Source organism: Triturus cristatus, chromosome 11 (genome assembly GCF_964204655.1).
Source record: "Triturus cristatus chromosome 11, aTriCri1.1, whole genome shotgun sequence".
Lineage (NCBI taxonomy): Eukaryota > Metazoa > Chordata > Amphibia > Caudata > Salamandridae > Triturus > Triturus cristatus.
The window spans coordinates 278851978-278871849 of record NC_140594.1 but is presented as its reverse complement, the minus strand read 5'-3'; the positions used below and the strand labels follow the sequence as shown (position 1 = coordinate 278871849).

Sequence of the window (19872 nt, the reverse complement as noted above, 5' to 3'; positions counted from 1 at the left end):
TTACCTGGGTGTACATCCCTAGATTCGTCGTGGGATAAGATTCAGATCAGACACCACTGCACTTCTACCGCCTGGGCACTCTGGACTTTGTTTGGACCTGACTTCATCTCCCTTCCAGTCTGTTGCATCGTCGGTGCCTGTGCATCATTCAGGAATCTTCCAAAGGCCTGTGAAGCATCAAAGACACCTGAAGTAATCTCCCTTGGAGTGAAGGAATCACTCCCCTGCATTTGCAAGTACTGCAACCAAGTTGACTGGTCTGCAGATCCTGAGCTCCTCCCGACTCCGTGGACTCTGCAACCCAGGTAGTGGTTTTCCACAGCTCCCGTGGCCTGCTCTACCCTCTCATCAAGTTTGAGGCCAGTATCCCTCGTGGGGGTTGCAATAATCAAACACCTGTGTACCGCTTCCAACTTGCAGTTGCAAAAGCTTATTGTCTTCTTTGCAAGAAGATCTTCGGGCTCCAAGTAGCCCCAACCTCGAGCACCTCCAGTGACCAGAATCTTCAGCCACACCGCATTGTTTGCATTGTGGCCTACATCTTTTGGTGTGCTTCTTGAGATCCTCTAGCGAATCCAGTGCCTCCGGCCTGTGGGTCCACTTGAGGGTCACACTTGTTTCTTTTGGGCTTCCCTGATTGCTCTGGGCCTGCCCTGACTCCCCTGCCTTTGATGAGTCCGCGGACCTTGCTGGTCCCGACGTTGCTCCTTATTTGATTCTTGCGAGGCTTGCCTTTGCCAAGGCTTGTTGGTGCTCCCACCGGACACTGGCCCCTCAGCACTCGACATCCTTCGTGAGACAGCTCGTGCACGACTCCTAGTCTTCCTCAGCATCACCTGGTCCTCACAGCTGCAGAGTCAAGGTCATCGTCATCCTCCCTGGAGCACTCGACATCGGAGGGCATTCGTCTTCCAAGCCTCCTGGTCACTCCTGAGTGGCATAGACTCTGTCCCCTCTGCTTTCAGGTACTCCTTTCAAGAATCCACGCTGGGATTCCCACGGACACTTTCTCCTCTTCCAGCAGCAGCACTTTTCTGAAGTTCTCCATTGGGTTCGACGGCGGTTTCCGATACCATTCACGCGTATGCACCCGGTTTCCCTGGTGTAGGTAACGTGGGTACTAGAGTATCCACGGATGGGGTGGCTCTCCAACCTTCTGTTTTCCATGGGGTTTCTTCAGGGTTCACTGGGAAGGGTCCTTTTTCTTTAAAAATCCAATCTCGACTTGCACATAGAGTTGTACAGAGCACGCGGTCATGTTTTCACACTGCACACGCTCTCAGTGGGGTTCCTATCTACTCACCTTGGGTGGTTCCTTGGGGTCCCAGCACTTCTACATCCTCTCAACACTGTCTTGACTTGAATCATGGTTCTTATACCACTTTCTTAGTATATGGTTTGGTCCCCCCATGGGGCCACTGTGTATTTCGTGCTATTTATTGTGTGCATTGTGTTTATCTCCATGTTGGAGATATTGGAACGTACTAGAGAGTATTATATAATAAATACATATTTTTATAAATACTTGGTGTGGTTCTTTTTCACTTAATCTATACTATAAGAGTGCATTCTGGTAAAACAAGCCACTTTACACTCCTTCTGGACTAAGCCACAGCTCTCCACAGCTACCAGTTAGAGAGCTTTCTAAGGCTGTCTAAGACCTCTTAAATCAACATAAGGGTTGTCTGGACTGGTGCAAGGTGCCCACTTAAGTTAGTAGACATTGTATACCAGGCCAGCTTCTCACACTAATTAACAATAATTCATTGTTGATTAGTACTTAATTAACTTCCAGCAACCCTACAAACCCAGCAGCCCACAATATAACCAGAATATATCATTATTACCCAATTTACATAATTATTAATCAGTTGAATATTTAATTATACATTAATCATTTGTTTAAAATTACTTAAAGAACTTCCCACCCTGTACCCCTACAAACCTAGTAACTCGTAACTAAAATATAACTAAAATAAATCAGTATTACATGATGTACATAATTAATGATCAATGTAATAATAATTAATACATTAATTATGAATTGTTAATTAATTATTACTTAACTTCCCAACCTATGCCCCTAAAAAGCCAGCAGCCCACACCTAAAATATAAGTTAATTAAATCAGTATTGCATGATATACATAATTACTATCAATCACGTACTTAAAATATATTCATTAATAATTAAATATTACCTAATGATCTTTCCAACGTATCCCCCTACAAATGCAACAAGCCACTACGACACTTTAAATTTACTCTTAGCAATTAAATTAAAAATTCTAAATCACTCAAAATTACAAACTATACTTTAAAAACGTAAAAATATTTATACAGACCATAGTAACACATTACATTAATATATGAACTAAAACACATTAAAATAATTAAACAATATAGTTTACAACTATATTATTGAAAACGATATTAGCAACAACAATATTCTTAACAATGATATTACTTACCTAGAAAAATATGATATTCTTGACAACAATATTTTTGCATCACAATATTTTTGTATCATAATATATTTTTTTTCTATATTTCTGTCTCCCGATATTTGCAATTCAATATTTTGTCCAAATATCTAGAAAATTTAAACCACGTGGAGAATATTAGTAGCAGGTCTCTTGGTCTCAACAGATAAGCTATGAAATTCTGCTGTGTTTCTTCACTCAAAATGCAGAACCCATTTTGCATCCCTCAGTTGACATGCCTTTTTATGGTTGCAGGTTGTCCGACTGTACCTGTCTGGTGGAATGTGCGGCCATGACCGTGAGGGAAGTCCTATCTGGTATGATGTTGTGGGCCCTCTTGATGCTAAAGGTTTGCTCTTATCTGCATCCAAACAAGAACTCATCAAAACCAAGGCTCGGGATTGCGAAATCATGCACCAGGAGTGCAAACAGCAGTCTGAGAAGGTGAGTGTGGTCTTAGAAGTTGGGTACTGTTGTGGGAAGAATGAGCTCTGATATTGGAAAAGACTAGTGCAGAGCTAGAATCATTACCAAATTGGTGGTTGTAGCTCAGTGAGAGTACAGTTTGCTGCCTGAGAAAGTGAACACCAAGCTAGAGAGATTGAACACCGCTACCTGATAATGTGAGTACTGAGCTGGACATAAGGCAGAGTGATAACCAAGAAAGCAGGCTCTGAGATGTTGAATAAAGTTGGTGCTGCACACAGCTCTCTAGAATGCGGCTCTGGGTGAGTATTGATTGCTGTCTGAGAAAGAGAAGACTGAACTGGTGAGAACCCAGACAACTATGCAAGACGGTGTATGCTGATGTAGGGTTAAGAATAGTAAATCACTGTTTACCTATATATACATACTTTGACAGTATATTGGTAGTCCATATTCTGTACTCTGTATTTTACATGTAGTCTACTTTACTCTAATTTACTGTAATCAACCAAATGCTTCGAAAAGGAAGGTTCACATTTTTGCAACTCTTTCTTTTTTAACTTTATTACACCTCTGAACTGCTGGTTCAGGTATATGAGTAAGAAGATGGCAGACTTGATAGACTGCCTATCCAAAAAGAAACAACCAGAGGCCCAACCACTTTTGAAAGGAAGAGAGGTTAAAATGAACCTAGAACACTAGATTGCTGAACATTGACCTAACACTGTGCTACCATACCCAGTTCAGGATATGGCCTCATACCAGAGGTACAAGCACATCTGAGTTGGCCTCATATTTTTATAGTGTACTGGTGCCTCCAACCAGTCGATCGGGAGCTACTAGCAGATCGTTAACACCTTTGGAGAAGCTCACGGATTTAAGTTAATTTTTAAAAAACCACAGGGTAACATTTTTCTTCTAAAGCTAAGGGGAAGACTTTACATGATTATCTGCGAGCAGTGCTTGAGTCAGATTTATGACCACTCTGGGCACACCGGTAAAGAACGGAAGCGCTGAGGTATTTAACTCTTAAATAGGTCCTTGTCAACTCAATATTGAAGTGTGAGAACAAAATGATGTTTCTAAGTGCTTTTAAATGGTCGAAAATTAAAATAAAGCAAAAACCAAAGGAAATGATGGACGGAGTGTTGAACATTGCAAGCACTCACCCCCAGTCAACTGATCTGGGTTTAATCCATCACCGTTCTTTAGCCCACTCTGCCACCCCAGTTCAGACATGGCCATATGCAAATCAGTCTGACCCTGTGCCTCATGGGAACAGTCCAGCCCGAACTGCCAAGCCATGTCTTCCCTGGACCGGAAACAAGCTTTCTAGGACCGGTTTCTGGCATTTCAGCCGTCTTCAGCCAGGCTTGCTTGAATCCAGTGGCAAAGTGAGCAAGGGACTCACGTCTGAGCATACCCTGCCAATTTATGGCGAACAAAGCAAAAACCAAAGGAAATGATGGACGGAGTGTTGAAAATTGCAAGCACTCACCCCCAGTCAACTGATCTGGGTTTAATCCATCACCGTTCTTTAGCCCACTCTGCCACCCCAGTTCAGACATGGCCATATGCAAATCAGTCTGACCCTGTGCCTCATGGGAACAGTCCAGCCCGAACTGCCAAGCCATGTCTTCCCTGGACCGGAAACAAGCTTCCTAGGACCGGTTTCTGGCATTTCAGCCGTCTTCAGCCAGGCTTGCTTGAATCCAGTGGCAAAGTGAGCAAGGGACTCACGTCTGAGCATACCCTGCCAATTTATGGCGAACAAAGCAAAAACCAAAGGAAATGATGGACGGAGTGTTGAACATTGCAAGCACTCACCCCCAGTCAACTGATCTGGGTTTAATCCATCACCGTTCTTTAGCCCACTCTGCCACCCCAGTTCAGACATGGCCATATGCAAATCAGTCTGACCCTGTGCCTCATGGGAACAGTCCAGCCCGAACTGCCAAGCCATGTCTTCCCTGTACCGGAAACAAGCTTCCTAGGACCGGTTTCTGGCATTTCAGCCGTCTTCAGCCAGGCTTGCTTGAATCCAGTGGCAAAGTGAGCAAGGGACTCACGTCTGAGCATACCCTGCCAATTTATGGCGAACAAAGCAAAAACCAAAGGAAATGATGGATTAAAAGAAACATTTACATTAATGATTAAGTTAACTCTTCATTTTAATTTTCTCCTATTTCAAACTGTTGCATTTCCAAACAGCAGGCAACTTGCTCCCAGTAGACACTGTGCCATATTTATAACTGAAATATACAGTCCTCTTTTTTTAACTGGGAGAAATGTAAAGTGAAGAAAAATATTTCTATGAAACATTAAGGCCCCCATTAGGATCCACCCGCCACCCTAGCGGTGCTGGGACCAGCCGCCATGGGTGCGGCGGTCCCGCACCGCAGATTAGGATGCGACCACCACCCTGGCGGTCGCATCCCGCACATTTATCATTGTGGCGGGCGGTGCTGTAAGCAGCACCCGCCACAAAGACAAATGTGCATGTTGTGCATGGCAATGCACAACGTGACAGGCACCGCGTGGTGCCTGCCACCTTGTGTTTGGCAATTTAGGGGGTACCATAGGTACCCCCCAAGTGCAGCCCCCCACCCCAACCCCTCCGGGGGCCCACAACGGGCCCTCAAAGCAAATCCTGCGTGGAAAGGCGTCCACCGCCAGACATCCTGATATGGATGGCGGTGTCTTCCAGACATCGCCACTATATGAGGCCCGAGTTCGCGCCTGCGGAAATGTGGTCTTTCCATCCGCCGATGTGACCCTTGCCATGGTAATGTGGAGGGGGGTGAATGGAAGGCGGGCTGGGTAAGATGTCTGGCGGATCGCCACCGCCGGTTGGGCGGTGGCGATCCCCCCCAAAATCATAATGGACCCCTTAGTCTTAATGTTTTTCTCGACTTTCAATTAAGCCAATTACATCTTAATGTTTTATGAAGCATGTTTCTTCACTTTAAATTCCTGCCATTTAAATAAATAGCTGTATTTTTCTGTTATAAATATGGCGCCTTACCTGCAGGCCACTGGGAGAAAGATGCCTGGTGTTTGTAAATGCGACACATGAAAATGGGTTTTATGAAATCCATTTAAAGTTAACTCTTCAGTTTAATTTTCTCCCATTTCCCGTTGCCTTTACACACAGCAGGCATCTTGCTCCCAGTTTCTGGTAGACATAGTGCCATATTTATAACTGAAAAATACAACCTTTATTTTAACTGGGAGAAATTATAAGTGAAGAAAAATATTCCACATCATGAACATTTTTGAAGTACGTTTTATGCACTTTAAATTTCTCCCATTAAAAAAAAAAATGATTATATGTTTGTATTATACATGTAACGGTGCCACATATGACAAAGTATTCCAGTGCCACAAGTACATACGATGGAGGCTCTCTCTCACCTATACACATTTATCTCATTTATATGCACACCTGTTCATACATTCCCAAAGACCACACAGTCACTGATACACATGGCTGTCCTGTCATAGTGCCCCTAGTCAAAGTATTTTGCTCAAACCATGGTATCCCATTCTATGGATATTAGGCTTAAAGTCAATGTAGCTGGGTGTGAGGGTGTCTGGGCACAATGTGAAAGTTGCTTAGCCTTCAGTAGCTCAAAATGACTTACACTGATCAAACGTAGCTCTCACTGCAGAAAAAGTTGCTGGGTGCACCTTTTGAGAAAGATGCCGCTTTTTGGCCAGAAAAATCTTCAAAATGTGTTTGCTTAATCCCTGGCTGTGTATGTGCTGTGTTATGCATTCCTTTCTGTTTTACAATCAGTGTGTCCAGCCATGGAGATCAAGATATCAAAGTAATTACCTCCATGATGACTCCGGTATTCTTAGTCCTTGACCTCCCCTCTTCACAAAACCAGCCAGTCTTCCGCTCCACCAGCATTTGGCATACTGAAACCATGGATGTCTGGGGGAAAAAAATGTATGATCTGGGTGAGGTGTCTGGTGACATTTATATAGATAGGGAGCTCACATGTTAGAAGGAGGACTTTCAAATTCTTTCAAAATTATAGCGTTATTTTAGAGAATCTTTTCCTCCTCTCCTGTGCAAGCAATTTCCAACTGTTTTGCTAGAGGGAGCTCAAGGATTAAATGTACTGGAATCACCATGAAGGTAGTTTTGCTACCTCTTATTTACCATGCTGTTACTAAATAGAGTGTGGCCCTGTTGGCGTGCAGCTATGGGGTTGATAGTCCCTTAGCTATAGTCTGACCCTAGGGGCAATTCAATTTCCAGAATACTTGAATTGAAATGCGTAGTCAATCAAATCAAAGAATGAGCCTCTCCTGAAAGTACCCTCAATTACACAACTCTGTTAAACATTTTTCAATATTTGTAGCCCATCTCTAGACAGTCTCCATCCTACCATTACTCGTCTAGTGAGACAGACTCCAAAACTAGACAATATTACAAATAATACCTTACCATTGATGAAGTAACAGAGCCCTGCTGGTATTATCTCTCCCAATATATTCTGAGTTTTCTTGAGCTCTGGGGTTGGTTATATGCTAAGGCAAGACTTGGAATCTGACTTTGTTGTCCTCTGCGGAAGGGTTTCATACTGATCCTACAAGCAGAATAGTCGCTGAGGATGGAGTGGGGCAACAAGTCACTTTGTCCATTGGTGTTAACAGTCCATGTATCAACTTTGAAGGCATCTGCTTTGAGAACCTGATTATCTCTCTCTTGTTTGTATAGTGTGAATACTTTAACTTATTGCTGCATTGGCTTAATAGGCCCTCAGTGCATGATTTGTACTTGTCACCATTTAAATCACTCATCCAGTTGTCAAAATCCATCCTTGTTGTTCATTCACTGAGAAGTGTTATCTTTTTGAAGATCTTTGTTCTTTCTTGCTGTGGCATGTCTTGTTGGGTGGCATGGGAGGGCCTGGTTTCCGGGGTCTCAAGTAGCTCCACTCTTCTTGTGGTCTTCCTAAGGAAGTGTTTTTCGATCTCCACAGTCTCAAGAGAATAGTTGGTATGGTGCTCGATGGAACCATGTATTTTGGCAGTATCTTGAGTCGGAGTGTGACAATGTTTTCTGCCTCATGTAAATGCCTTTTCAAAGAATGCTCTTAAATAACCTCTCCAATGTGACATATGATTACTCTCTTGCAGTTCAGTAAACGGATTGAAGACGTTGTGATGATTTATGACCTAGAGGGGTTGGGGCTGAAGCATCTCTGGAAACCAGCCATCGAGGCCTATGGAGAGGTGAGGAGAAGCCTGGAAGTTGGAAAAATACAGAGAAACACTTTAAAAGATGCTAGATTCAGAGTGCCACTTACGCGTGAGACCCTGACACCAGTAGAATGAGGTTGTGTTAAAATCTGTTGTAAAGCACTGAAACACTCAGGGTTTCTGTCTTTAACTCTAGAATGATGGTAACACACATAAAATGTGCCAGTCTATAACTGGCATTTTTTGAGACATGTAAACCACGTGTGACCTGCATATGACTATACACCTGAAGGATGTAAATTCCGGAGTAACTCTTTTAGACATACAGATTGCTGCTCATAGCGATATGCAGTGTTTGCCCCCTCGTTTTCTGGAATGATGTATACAATGATCCAGTTCTCTAATGGAACACAAGGATACTCTTACAATGTCCAAATGTAAGGTGACCCAGTTCTGGGACACCCCCGCGCCGCACGGCCACCAGCTGCTGCGTGTGCCTTCCCGCCCTGTGCCTCGCCTGCCCCGTCTCAGCCGCGAGACTACGCCCCCTGCCACCGAGCGGCGTGGTCTGCACTCGATTCCTGCCCTGTGACCCTTTATTTGTTTTTGCCTTGATTTTGGTGTCCCTGTATTTGTTTTGCCTCGTTATCGGTCCGTTTTTATTGTAATTGTATTGCTGTTGTTGCACTAATTGTTTTTCTCTCCTCCGTTGTTTCCCTGGTTTGCCCCCCTCAGCCACCCCGTCTCATCCCTCCCCGCTCCCCGCTTCCCGCCACCACCGGTAACCCCGCCCCTTTTCTTTCTGTACCCTCCCCGCTCCCGCCTCCCAGCTGCTCCGCCCACCCGCGCACTTGGCCATATATGGCGACCGTGCGACGCAGGTGAGTGTGACCCAGTTCTGGGACACCCCCGCGCCGCACGGCCACCAGCTGCTGCGTGTGCCTTCCCGCCCTGTGCCTCGCCTGCCCCGTCTCAGCCGCGAGACCAAGCCCCCTGCCACCGAGCGGCGTGGTCTGCACTTGATTCCTGCCCTGTGACCCTTTATTTGTTTTTGCCTTGATTTTGGTGTCCCTGTATTTGTTTTGCCTCGTTATCGGTCCGTTTTTATTGTAATTGTATTGCTGTTGTTGCACTAATTGTTTTTCTCTCCTCCGTTCTTTCCCTGGTTTGCCCCCCTCGGCCACCCCCGTCTCATCCCTCCCCGCTCCCCGCTTCCCGCCACCACCGGTAACCCCGCCCCTTTTCTTTCTGTACCCTCCCCGCTCCCGCCTCCCAGCTGCTCCGCCCACCCGCGCACTTGGCCATATATGGCGACCGTGCGACGCAGGTGAGTGTGACCCAGTTCTGGGACACCCCCGTGCCGCACGGCCACCAGCTGCTGCGTGTGCCTTCCCGCCCTGTGCCTCGCCTGCCCCGTCTCAGCCGCGAGACCACGCCCCCTGCCACCGAGCGGCGTGGTCTGCACTCGATTCCTGCCCTGTGACCCTTTATTTGTTTTTGCCTTGATTTTGGTGTCCCTGTATTTGTTTTGCCTCGTTATCGGTCCGTTTTTATTGTAATTGTATTGCTGTTGTTGCACTAATTGTTTTTCTCTCCTCCGTTGTTTCCCTGGTTTGCCCCCCTCGGCCACCCCCGTCTCATCCCTCCCCGCTCCCCGCTTCCCGCCACCACCGGTAACCCCGCCCCTTTTCTTTCTGTACCCTCCCCGCTCCCGCCTCCCAGCTGCTCCGCCCACCCGCGCACTTGGCCATATATGGCGACCGTGCGACGCAGGTGAGTGTGACCCAGTTCTGGGACACCCCCGTGCCGCACGGCCACCAGCTGCTGCGTGTGCCTTCCCGCCCTGTGCCTCGCCTGCCCCGTCTCAGCCGCGAGACCACGCCCCCTGCCACCGAGCGGCGTGGTCTGCACTCGATTCCTGCCCTGTGACCCTTTATTTGTTTTTGCCTTGATTTTGGTGTCCCTGTATTTGTTTTGCCTCGTTATCGGTCCGTTTTTATTGTAATTGTATTGCTGTTGTTGCACTAATTGTTTTTCTCTCCTCCGTTGTTTCCCTGGTTTGCCCCCCTCGGCCACCCCCGTCTCATCCCTCCCCGCTCCCCGCTTCCCGCCACCACCGGTAACCCCGCCCCTTTTCTTTCTGTACCCTCCCCGCTCCCGCCTCCCAGCTGCTCCGCCCACCCGCGCAAATCGCCATATATGGCGACCGTGCGAACGCGCAGCGGTCACGCGCAGCGGGTGCGCCGATTGTGCGCCGAAGGCGCGCCAAAGGCAAGCCCGTCTACGCCCGTCCGCGCCTGGACCGCGCCCAGTGCCAGGACCCCTGGACCCCACCGACGGAATACGACCCGACAGTCCTACGACGCCACAACACTCATCGCACTCAACACCGGCAGGACCCAGGGATGCTACCGAGCTACTCCGAAGCACACCCACGGACCCTTCAGCTGCCTCTCCTGCCAGTTCACCTGCATCCGGACCTGCCCGGCACCAGCACCTGCCAAGCCGAACACCAGCAGCAACCACCTCAAGTGCATCCTGCTCAACACCCGCTCCGTTCACAGACACGCCATCGAACTCTGGAACCTCCTAGACGCCACAGCCCCTGACGTTGCCTTCATCACGGAGACCTGGATGAACGCCTCCTCAGCGCCCGACATCGCCATCGCCATCCCAGAGGGCTACAAGATCACCCGGAGGGACCGCAACGCCAACCAGGTGGGAGGAGGCATCGCCATCATCCACAGGAACACCATCCGCATCACGACCAGCACCGACAACACCCCATCCTCCGCCGAACACCTGCATTTCCAGATCCACACCGACCCGAAGACCACCCTCAGAGGCACCCTGATCTACCGACCTCCGGGACCACGCACTCAATTCAGCGAGGACATCGCCGACTTCGTCAGCCCGCATGCCCTCCCCTCCGCTGACTACATCCTCCTGGGGGACTTCAACTTCCACCTGGAGAACAATAACGACCGCAACACCACCACCCTGCTCGACAACCTCGCCAACCTTGGACTCAAGCAACTGGTGAGCACCCCCACCCACCTCGCCGGACACATACTCGACGCCATCTTCTCATCCAGCAAAGACGTCGATTTCAGCCACGCCACAGAACTCCACTGGACGGACCACAGATGCATCCACTTCACCTTCAGGAGAACGACGATCCACCACCACCAGCAACAGGTTGCACGAAGAAGCTGGAACAAGATCACAGCCGACCAGCTCGCCGCTTCCCTGAGCCAGCACCCTCCGGCCAGCTCAGCGAACCCCAGCCAGGCCGCCGACAACCTCACGAAGTGGATCAGCAACTGCGCGGACGAACTCGCCCCTCTGAGGACCCCGCCCAGCAGACCCGGCAGTAAGAAATCCCCATGGTTCACCGACGAACTCAAGAGCTCCAAGAAGAACTGCCGAGCCCTCGAGAAAGTCTGGAGAAAGGAACCCACACCGGACAACAGGTCCACCCTCAAGCTCGCCACCCGGAAGCACCACCAACTGATCCGCACCGCCAAGAAAACGGCTTTCAAGAACCGACTGGATAACAACGCACACAACTGCAAGGAACTCTTCAACATCGTGAAAGAGCTCTCCAACCCCAACGCCGGAAACAACGACATCACCCCTTCGCAAGACCTCTGCAACTCCCTCGCCTCCTACTTCCACAACAAGATCGCGGACATACACAACAGCTTCAGCACCCATCCGACCCACGCCACGTCCACAGCAACGCCACCCACCACCACCCTCCGAGCCTGGACCCCGATCAGCACCGAAGACACCATCCGCATGATGAACTCCGTCCACTCCGGATCTCCGACCGACCCCTGCCCTCACCACGTCTTCAACAAAGCCGACGCTGTCATCGCACCCCACCTGCGGGACATTATCAACACCTCATTCGACACCGCCACCTTCCCCGAGAGCTGGAAGCACGCCGAACTCAGCGCTCTAATCAAGAAACCTACGGCAGACCCCACCGAACTCAAGAATTACCGCCCCATCTCTCTACTCCCGTTTCCAGCCAAAGTCATCGAGAAGACCGTCAACAAACAGCTGGCCGCCTTCCTCGAGACGAACGGATCCGTCGACCCCTCGCAGTCCGGATTCCGTGCCAACCACAGCACCGAGACCGCCCTCATCGCCGCCACCGACGACATCTGAGCCCTGATGGACAACGGAGAAACAGCGGCCCTCATCCTCCTAGACCTCTCCGCGGCTTTCGACACGGTCTGCCACCGCACCCTAGTGCAGCGCCTCTGCAGCGTCGGAATCCAGGAGAAGGCACTGGAGTGGATCATCTCCTTCCTCGACGGAAGAACACAGAGTCCGCCTACCACCGTACAAGTCAGAGGCCACCGAAGTCATCTGCGGCGTCCCTCAAGGATCCTCGCTGAGCCCTACACTCTTCAACGTCTACATGAGCCCCCTCGCGGCCATCGCACGCCAACACAACCTCAACATAATCTCCTACGCCGACGACACCCAGCTGATCCTCTCCCTGACCAACGACCCCGCCGCCGCCAGAGCCAACCTGCACGAAGGGATGAAAGAGGTAGCCGAGTGGATGACGACGAGCCGCCTGAAACTGAACTCAGACAAGACGGAGGTCCTCATCCTGGGCTCCTCGCCCTCCGCCTGGGACGACTCCTGGTGGCCCCCCGCCCTGGGCACCGCACCCAAACCGACGAACCACGCACGCAACCTGGGCTTCATCCTGGACTCCTCCCTCTCCATGACCAGGCAAGTCAACGCCGTGTCCTCGTCGTGCTTCAACATCCTGCGCATGCTTCGGAAGATCTTCTGGTGGATCCCCACGGAGACCAGGAAGACCGTCACCCAGGCCCTCGTCACCAGCCGACTGGACTACGGCAACGCCCTCTACGCCGGAACCACCGACAAGCTCCAGAAGAGACTCCAGCGGATCCAGAACGCCTCAGCCAGACTCATCCTCGACATCCCACGGAACAGCCACATCTCCGGACACCTGAGAGACCTGCACTGGCTCCCCGTCAACAAAAGAATCACCTTCCGGCTCCTCACCCACGCACACAAAGCCCTTCACGATCAAGGCCCGAGCTACCTTAACAACCGAATCAACTTCTACGCTCCCAAACGCCACCTCCGATCTGCCAGCCACGCCCTCGCCGCCGTCCCACGCATCCGTAGAGCCACAACAGGAGGAAGGTCCTTCTCCTACCTGGCCGCCAAGACCTGGAACTCCCTCCCGGCCGACCTGCGCCTGACCCAAGACCACCTCTCCTTCAGGAAGAAGCTCAAGACCTGGCTGTTCGAGCAGTTACGGCACCCCCCCCCCCCTCTAAGCGCCTTGAGACCCTACGGGTAGGTAGTGCGCTCTATAAATGTCTTTGATTGATTGATTGATTGAAGATCTTCATGGTATGCAGAATGTATCAGCAACACAAAAGTGACGCTCCTCAGCATGCACATTGTGGTGCTCTAAAAGACCTGTTGAGTGAATGTAGTAGCATACGGGCAACAGTCTGAGACAGGAAGGGTTGTGCCCATCTCTGGAGTGATGCTGGTGAAACAAGTCAAATGTGCAATACTCTTCGGGAAATAGATAAGCATAATGTGTTTACCTTAATCTGGGATGACAGTCAAATAGTGACATCCAACATGCCAGTTTAACTCTTGGAGGATAATCTCTTTGACATTTGAAGACTGTACCTGTCTGTTACTTTCAAGTGACACTCCAAGTGACCAGTAATGTTCATCTAACTCCTCTTCAATGTCTTCAGAGTCATGCAGAATGTATTTGTGACTTTGTGGTGACCGAGTCCGAGGCATAAGCTGATTGTATCTGACTGTCAGTGGTCTTGGAGAAACATGCAGTGTATCTAAACTCATGGACCTATGCTTGTATAGATAGAAAAATTATATGCTCTGTAATATGGTAGGTTTCCTCTTGTAGAAACATGCTATAATGACAGATTCCCTCTGTAACTAGAGCTCTGCACTTCTTCAGACACAGTTCCAGCAACCACCTCTCACCTCGGTCAGTGGAATGCCTGTATGAGTGCAAGGTGAGCCATGTGCCTGTATGAGTGCAGACACAGGATGCCTGTGCCCAAACAGGGTTTCTTGCAGCTCTTGTGTGCATGTTCTCAGGGGACAGAGTCTTGCTATTGCCGTTGTAGAGTGACATAAAGAGTAAGGCTATATACAAGGTGTTAAATATCTGATAAAGACTTCTAGCTACAGATTGCTTACCTTAGAATTATCCCCAGGAGTCAGACTGGATCCAGAAATTTTTCATGAGCTGTACTCCTGCACGCCAGTAGATAACTTTGTTTGGCTTCCCGTTACCGGCGGCGTCCGTGCCAGAAGTGATATGCATGGTGCCTACATCTATATAGTCGCCACCCCAGTGTGCTAACGTCAGTTCTTTTCTTTCTGCACCAGTCAGCCCAGATCCAGAGAAAGAGTTACTCTCAGTCATTTTTTGACTTTTTGTCAAAGTTTTTTGAGACATATCTCCTGGATGTCCACGAGGAAGGCTGTATTCAAGCCTTGTGGCGCCTATCACTGACAAATGTCTGTGATGAGCCCACACCTCGTCTGTCTCTGGTCCCTTGAGTGCGAACACTACGCCAAGACCTGCATAGATTGGAGCACCATGCACCCCAAGGCCTTCAGGGAGCGATACCTCAAGCTCCTTGCTGCTCGTTGTACGATGCCACGATAGTCTCGATCCCGGTTGAGAGGATGGTCCCAGGTGCCAGGCTGGGTAAGAGTTTACTCGCCCTGGAAGCACAAGGCAGTGTTGTGTCATCGAGGAGGGGCGGGGGGGGGGGGGGGCATGACATTTTGCAATGCCAGTGTATTTGTTTATTTATCGTCATTAATTCCTGTAGCCCGGTGCCGGAAACAGGAGAAATATGAGGTATAAATGTGCGAACGCCTCCCCTACCCATGCAGGAATGCTTTTGTTTCAAAGAGGATGGGCTGTAGGGGGCTGGAGAAGGGGCCACGGTGTATTTGGCAGTTTAACAACATTATGGAAGAAGTAAAGGGGTGAAGATAATTTTGTTCATAACTCAACATGGTGCTCCTTGCTCCTGCCACCATCGTTGCCTCGAGCAGCAGGATTGCAGACGTATCAGTGCTGCCCAATGCCCACCCTTTTGGAGCTGCAGTGTGCCTTTGATTTAGCTAGACTGCAGCCCCAGCCTGCAAATCTCCATTGACCTGCTGACTGCCTCTTAGGAGAGGGAGACATCAGCATTAAATTGGGAAGATTACCAACTAACACATCACAGCATCAATGCTGTAAACGGCGTGTTGCCATTTTTAAGTTTGAGATGGAGCTACCATCTGAAGTGAGTCTAACAATGCTCCTGGCCTCCCTGCAGTTATGCCAAGACATTGAAAGAGAAGCTTGCATGACATTAAGGCATATGCGGTTTTACTCATGCATTTTACTTAAATTTCAATGAGGAGGGAAGTCACACAAGTCACCCTTTTGCAGTTAATAAAAATGCCCCCTCTCGTGTTTGACTGTTCATATTTCAACTGCATAATTACTCTGTTTAGAGGCTTAAAAGGCAGCAACAGCCCCTACAAGTGTCCAGACCTGCTACCCATCTTTATTGCCCAATGAAGAGATGCCGGGTAGATTAATAACAGCTGCTGGGAAGAGGAACACAGATGGGTCCTTGATAGCCTCGCAGCGCATTAATCGATTTAAACCTTTAAAGTTCTTGTCTTCAGAAAGAGCATATTCCTCTAAGGGTTTTCAATGGACTGAATGTGTGATAAAGTATATCTACGATTCTACTGTTTTCTGTGTGTGCTTTAAGTCTTTCCATTTTCTTTATGTATGAATGCAGGGTGAGCTATGAGAATCCACTTGGTGAGTGGTGTGCCTGTATGACTGCAGGGTGAGCCGCGTGCTTGTATGGGCATAGGGTGAGTGGTGTGCCTGTATGGGTGTAGGGTGAGCAGTGTGTCCGTATGAGTGCAGAGTGAGTTAGAGTCCACTTGGTGACTGGTGTGCCTGTATGAGTGCGGGATGAGTAGTGTGCCTGTATGAGTGCAGGGTGAGTGGTGTGCCTCTGAGTGGAGGGTAAGTGGTGTGCCTGTGTGAGTGCAGGATGAGGGTTGTGCCTGTGTGCATGCAGGGTGAGTTATTAGAGTCCACCTAGTGACTGGTGTGCCTGTATGGACGCAGGATGAACGGTGTACGTGTATGAATGCAGGGAGAATGATATGCCTGTATGAGTGCAGGGTGAGCATTATGCCCATATGAGTGTAGGGTTAGTAATGAAAGTCCAGGGTGAAGGGTTTGACTGTGAGGGTGCTGGGTGACTAGTCTGCATGTGTGAGTGTAGGGTGAGCAGAGCAATATGTGTCTGTAACTGCAGAGTTAGCGAATGATGTGTCTGTGAGCATAGGGTGAGTAATGTGTCTGCATGAGTGCAGGGAGTGTGGCAAGTCTGTATGAGTCTATTTGCATTAAAAAATAAATGGTAGCAAGCTTTCTTGCAAGATAATCTGAAAACATATAATTTACACCTATTGCTTCTAAAATCTTCTTGCGAGGAAATAATGTCCCCTGCACCGCCAACCCGTGTTTGATTCAAGCTCGCTCAGATTATTCAAATCACAACTTTCTGTCCCACCACTTTTAAAATGCACTAGTTTCCATGCACCTCATATTTGGGAGGCCCTTCCCCTCTGGGGCACCTTCTGGCCCTGTGGGTTCAGGAGGGCCACTACTGTTTTTTTGCCAGCAGGTTTGCCCTCTGCGTGCCAAAGTCACACCTGAACCCTTCTCATATGCTCCCTTTCATCAGAGTTGTTCTAGAGACAGTGAAGTTTAGGGCTTATCCTCCCCAACGGTGGGTCCAGGGTTTTAAGGCCATGATACTGATGTTTCAGCCTCTATCCGGGGTTTCTGTGAGGCTACTGGGTCTCATGGCCTCCTGTATTTTGCTTGTGACACATGCCCACTGGCATATGCGGACTTTGCAGTGGGACCTGAAGTTCCAGTGGGCACACGATCAGGGGAATCTCTCCAACATGGTCCAGATCTTGGAGGGCACTGCAAAAAACCTGTAGTTCATGGTTGATGAACTGCAATTGAGTCAGCATCAGATCCCTCTTCCGTCCCCAACCAGATCTGACAGTAGTGACAGATGCGTCACTCCTGTGCTGGGGCAGCCATCTGGGAGAGGTGGAGATCAGAAGACTTGGTCTCTAGCAAAATCTGGACTCCATATCAACCTGTTCCACAGACGGATCCAGACCAGCACCACAGGTGCACTCTGGCAGTGCCGCCCCATTCTTATCCCTGAATCTGACACAGAGCTGGATGGTTGTTGTCTGACGCAGACACCGACACTGACTGGAGCCTTGTCACCCAGGTTGGAGCCTGAGCTTTATTCCTATGGGCCACAACTCGGTATGATTGAGGGGGGCCACTGTAACATTATGAATTCCAGCCCCTAGACGAGTGCTTAATTTGTAAAATATGAAGTGCAGGTGCTCAAATGTTTGTCGGAGGCCACACCTACTTTTCTCCGGCCCCACCCACTTCCTCCACTGGCTCCACCCACTATTAACTGGCACTGCTAAAAGTTGGATGAACTACCCGATCTGAATTTCAGTAAGGAAGCCTTCCTCAAAGTAAGCTTTTGATAGGAGGTTCCCCTGTCCTGTGAAAATGTTTTAAAAGATTAAATCAAACGTACATTTAAAGCACAATTTTGGATTACATTAGCTAAAATCACTAATGCATTGAAAAGGGACAATTCCAGTGCTCTATGTGCTGATTTAGGGAAAGGACAATACTAAAGTATGGCATTTTTAACAGTCTATGAGTTCAAAGATACAACTTTTACGTAGCTTATGTGACAAAATAAACCAAAATATTCTGAAAACACTCTAAACAGATAAACAAAGGCACCCAGGCCAGAAAGCATGGAAACATCACACAAAGGCACCCATGCCAGAAAGTATGAAAATGCCAAACAAAGGCACCCAAGTCAGTGGTGGTGGAACCATTTTCAGAGTGTTGGTGCTGCCCTCAAAGTTACATCACTGAAGAAACCAAGATTGTGAAAAATCCAAACATCACACTAAAGACAAACGTGGCTGTGGTAGAATTTCTGCTTATCGGCTGATGCTTTGGACAGTTGAGTAGCTACCAAACATCACTAGTTGTTAATGATATGATTGTAGGTATAGCTCTACGAAGCAGCGGTAATGATTCAAGATAGCTCGACGTAGGACTCTGAAGCAAAGCTAGTCCTGTGATTAAGACAGGTTGTATAGAGGGGATCCGTCTCCTGCCGTCGCATCCAGTATGTTTGGTACCTCCAGGGCTTGGCACTTTAACTTAAGGCAATCTCAGGAATGGGTGGATGAGGTGAGCTAGCCTCCCTCGAAATAGGGAAAACTCAGACTTTCCCAGATCCGAAAAGCAGTCCTGTGCCTTGGGTCAAGACTTCAAGGGCACTTTGCAGGCAGCATGTAGGCCTGTGTTTAATGGTAAGAGTGAAACTGCAAGCTAGCCCGAGCCTATCCCAGAGATGCTTGTTCTGGTAGGGATTCTTTGTTGAGCTTCCAGCAACAGTTGTGTGTTGTAGCTACTACCAGGTGTGTATTGAGGGATAACTTTACATCTATGTTCTGGCTTGAACACCTGTGCAGACATATTTAACATATCAAATTTACACATTTGAAAAAGAAACTTCAAGGTAATGACTTTCAGGAGTAAAAATCGGAGGCCTAAATTATTATAGATATTTTGGACTCCGGTTTAGTTGCAGGCCACGCAAGAGAAATATTTTTTCTCTGGAGCAAAATAGAATACATTTTCACCAAAACCGTGTCCTAAATATTACAAACATCGCTCAAAGGTGTTGAACAATCACAGACGTGGAACGCCCTGTTTGGGAGCATAAGGTAGCGGATGCTTTAATAAAGGGTGATGATTCAGCTCAAAACGTATGATTCAGACAATCTTGATGCACAAATGGGTGCAATGTCTGATATTTATATATTTCTAATCTCTCGTCTTCATTGCTTGATTTTGCTTGCCAGAAAGTGTCATTCATAGTCAGTACTACTAGTTCATAGTCGTTGAAATACATTACACTGAATTAACTGAAATTATGAAAATGGCACTCATAGGAATCTGAAACCTTGGCAGCTATCAGTGATATCTGTGTCACTGGGCGAAGGGTGCACTGCAACGAGTGCAGAAGGACTTCTCTACCTGGCAAATGAAACTCTCCACTGCGAGCCCTGCTGCCAAGAGAAGAGCACTTCCTTCCAGGCCTGGCTGTTCCCTATTCACTCATCCAGCCTCTGCTGGGAGGTAACCAAGCTGCCTCCTGGACCAGAGATTGTATCCTGCTGCCAATGTCTATACTTGCAGCTAAACCCCCATCCCCCCCCCCCCCAATCACCCGAGTTAATGTTGCTGCTAAAGGCCCAACTCACAAGCGTATAAGGGAAAGGGCGGCACTTTAATAAGAGGTATTGACATAATAAACTGGTGCTAATAGTCCTCCAAGGCAGTGCAAGCAGGAACCTCAATCCGTTGGTCTATAGGCCCCAGGCATGCATAGGTAAATGCAGAGAACAAATTATTTGGGTGAGGCAGGGCAGTGGTTCATGTCAAACTACACTCACCTGCTACAGCGCCCAGGACCCTGATATTCTACTGGCCTTATCACTTTGGACCTGCAGGCGACAAGCAACCCC

At 48.6% G+C, this 19872-nt stretch overlaps 1 protein-coding gene across 1 annotated transcript in view; it reads left to right on the top strand.

The window, feature by feature from the left end:
- LOC146784031 (SEC14-like protein 2) overlaps nucleotides 1–19872 on the top strand; it is a 534640-nt gene that overhangs the window by 172695 nt on the left and 342073 nt on the right. The window contains exons 5-6 of the mRNA XM_085634515.1: nucleotides 2737–2925; nucleotides 8062–8157. Of these exons, the coding sequence (XP_085490641.1) occupies nucleotides 2737–2925; nucleotides 8062–8157 (285 nt within the window). The remainder of the gene's footprint in view (nucleotides 1–2736; nucleotides 2926–8061; nucleotides 8158–19872) is intronic.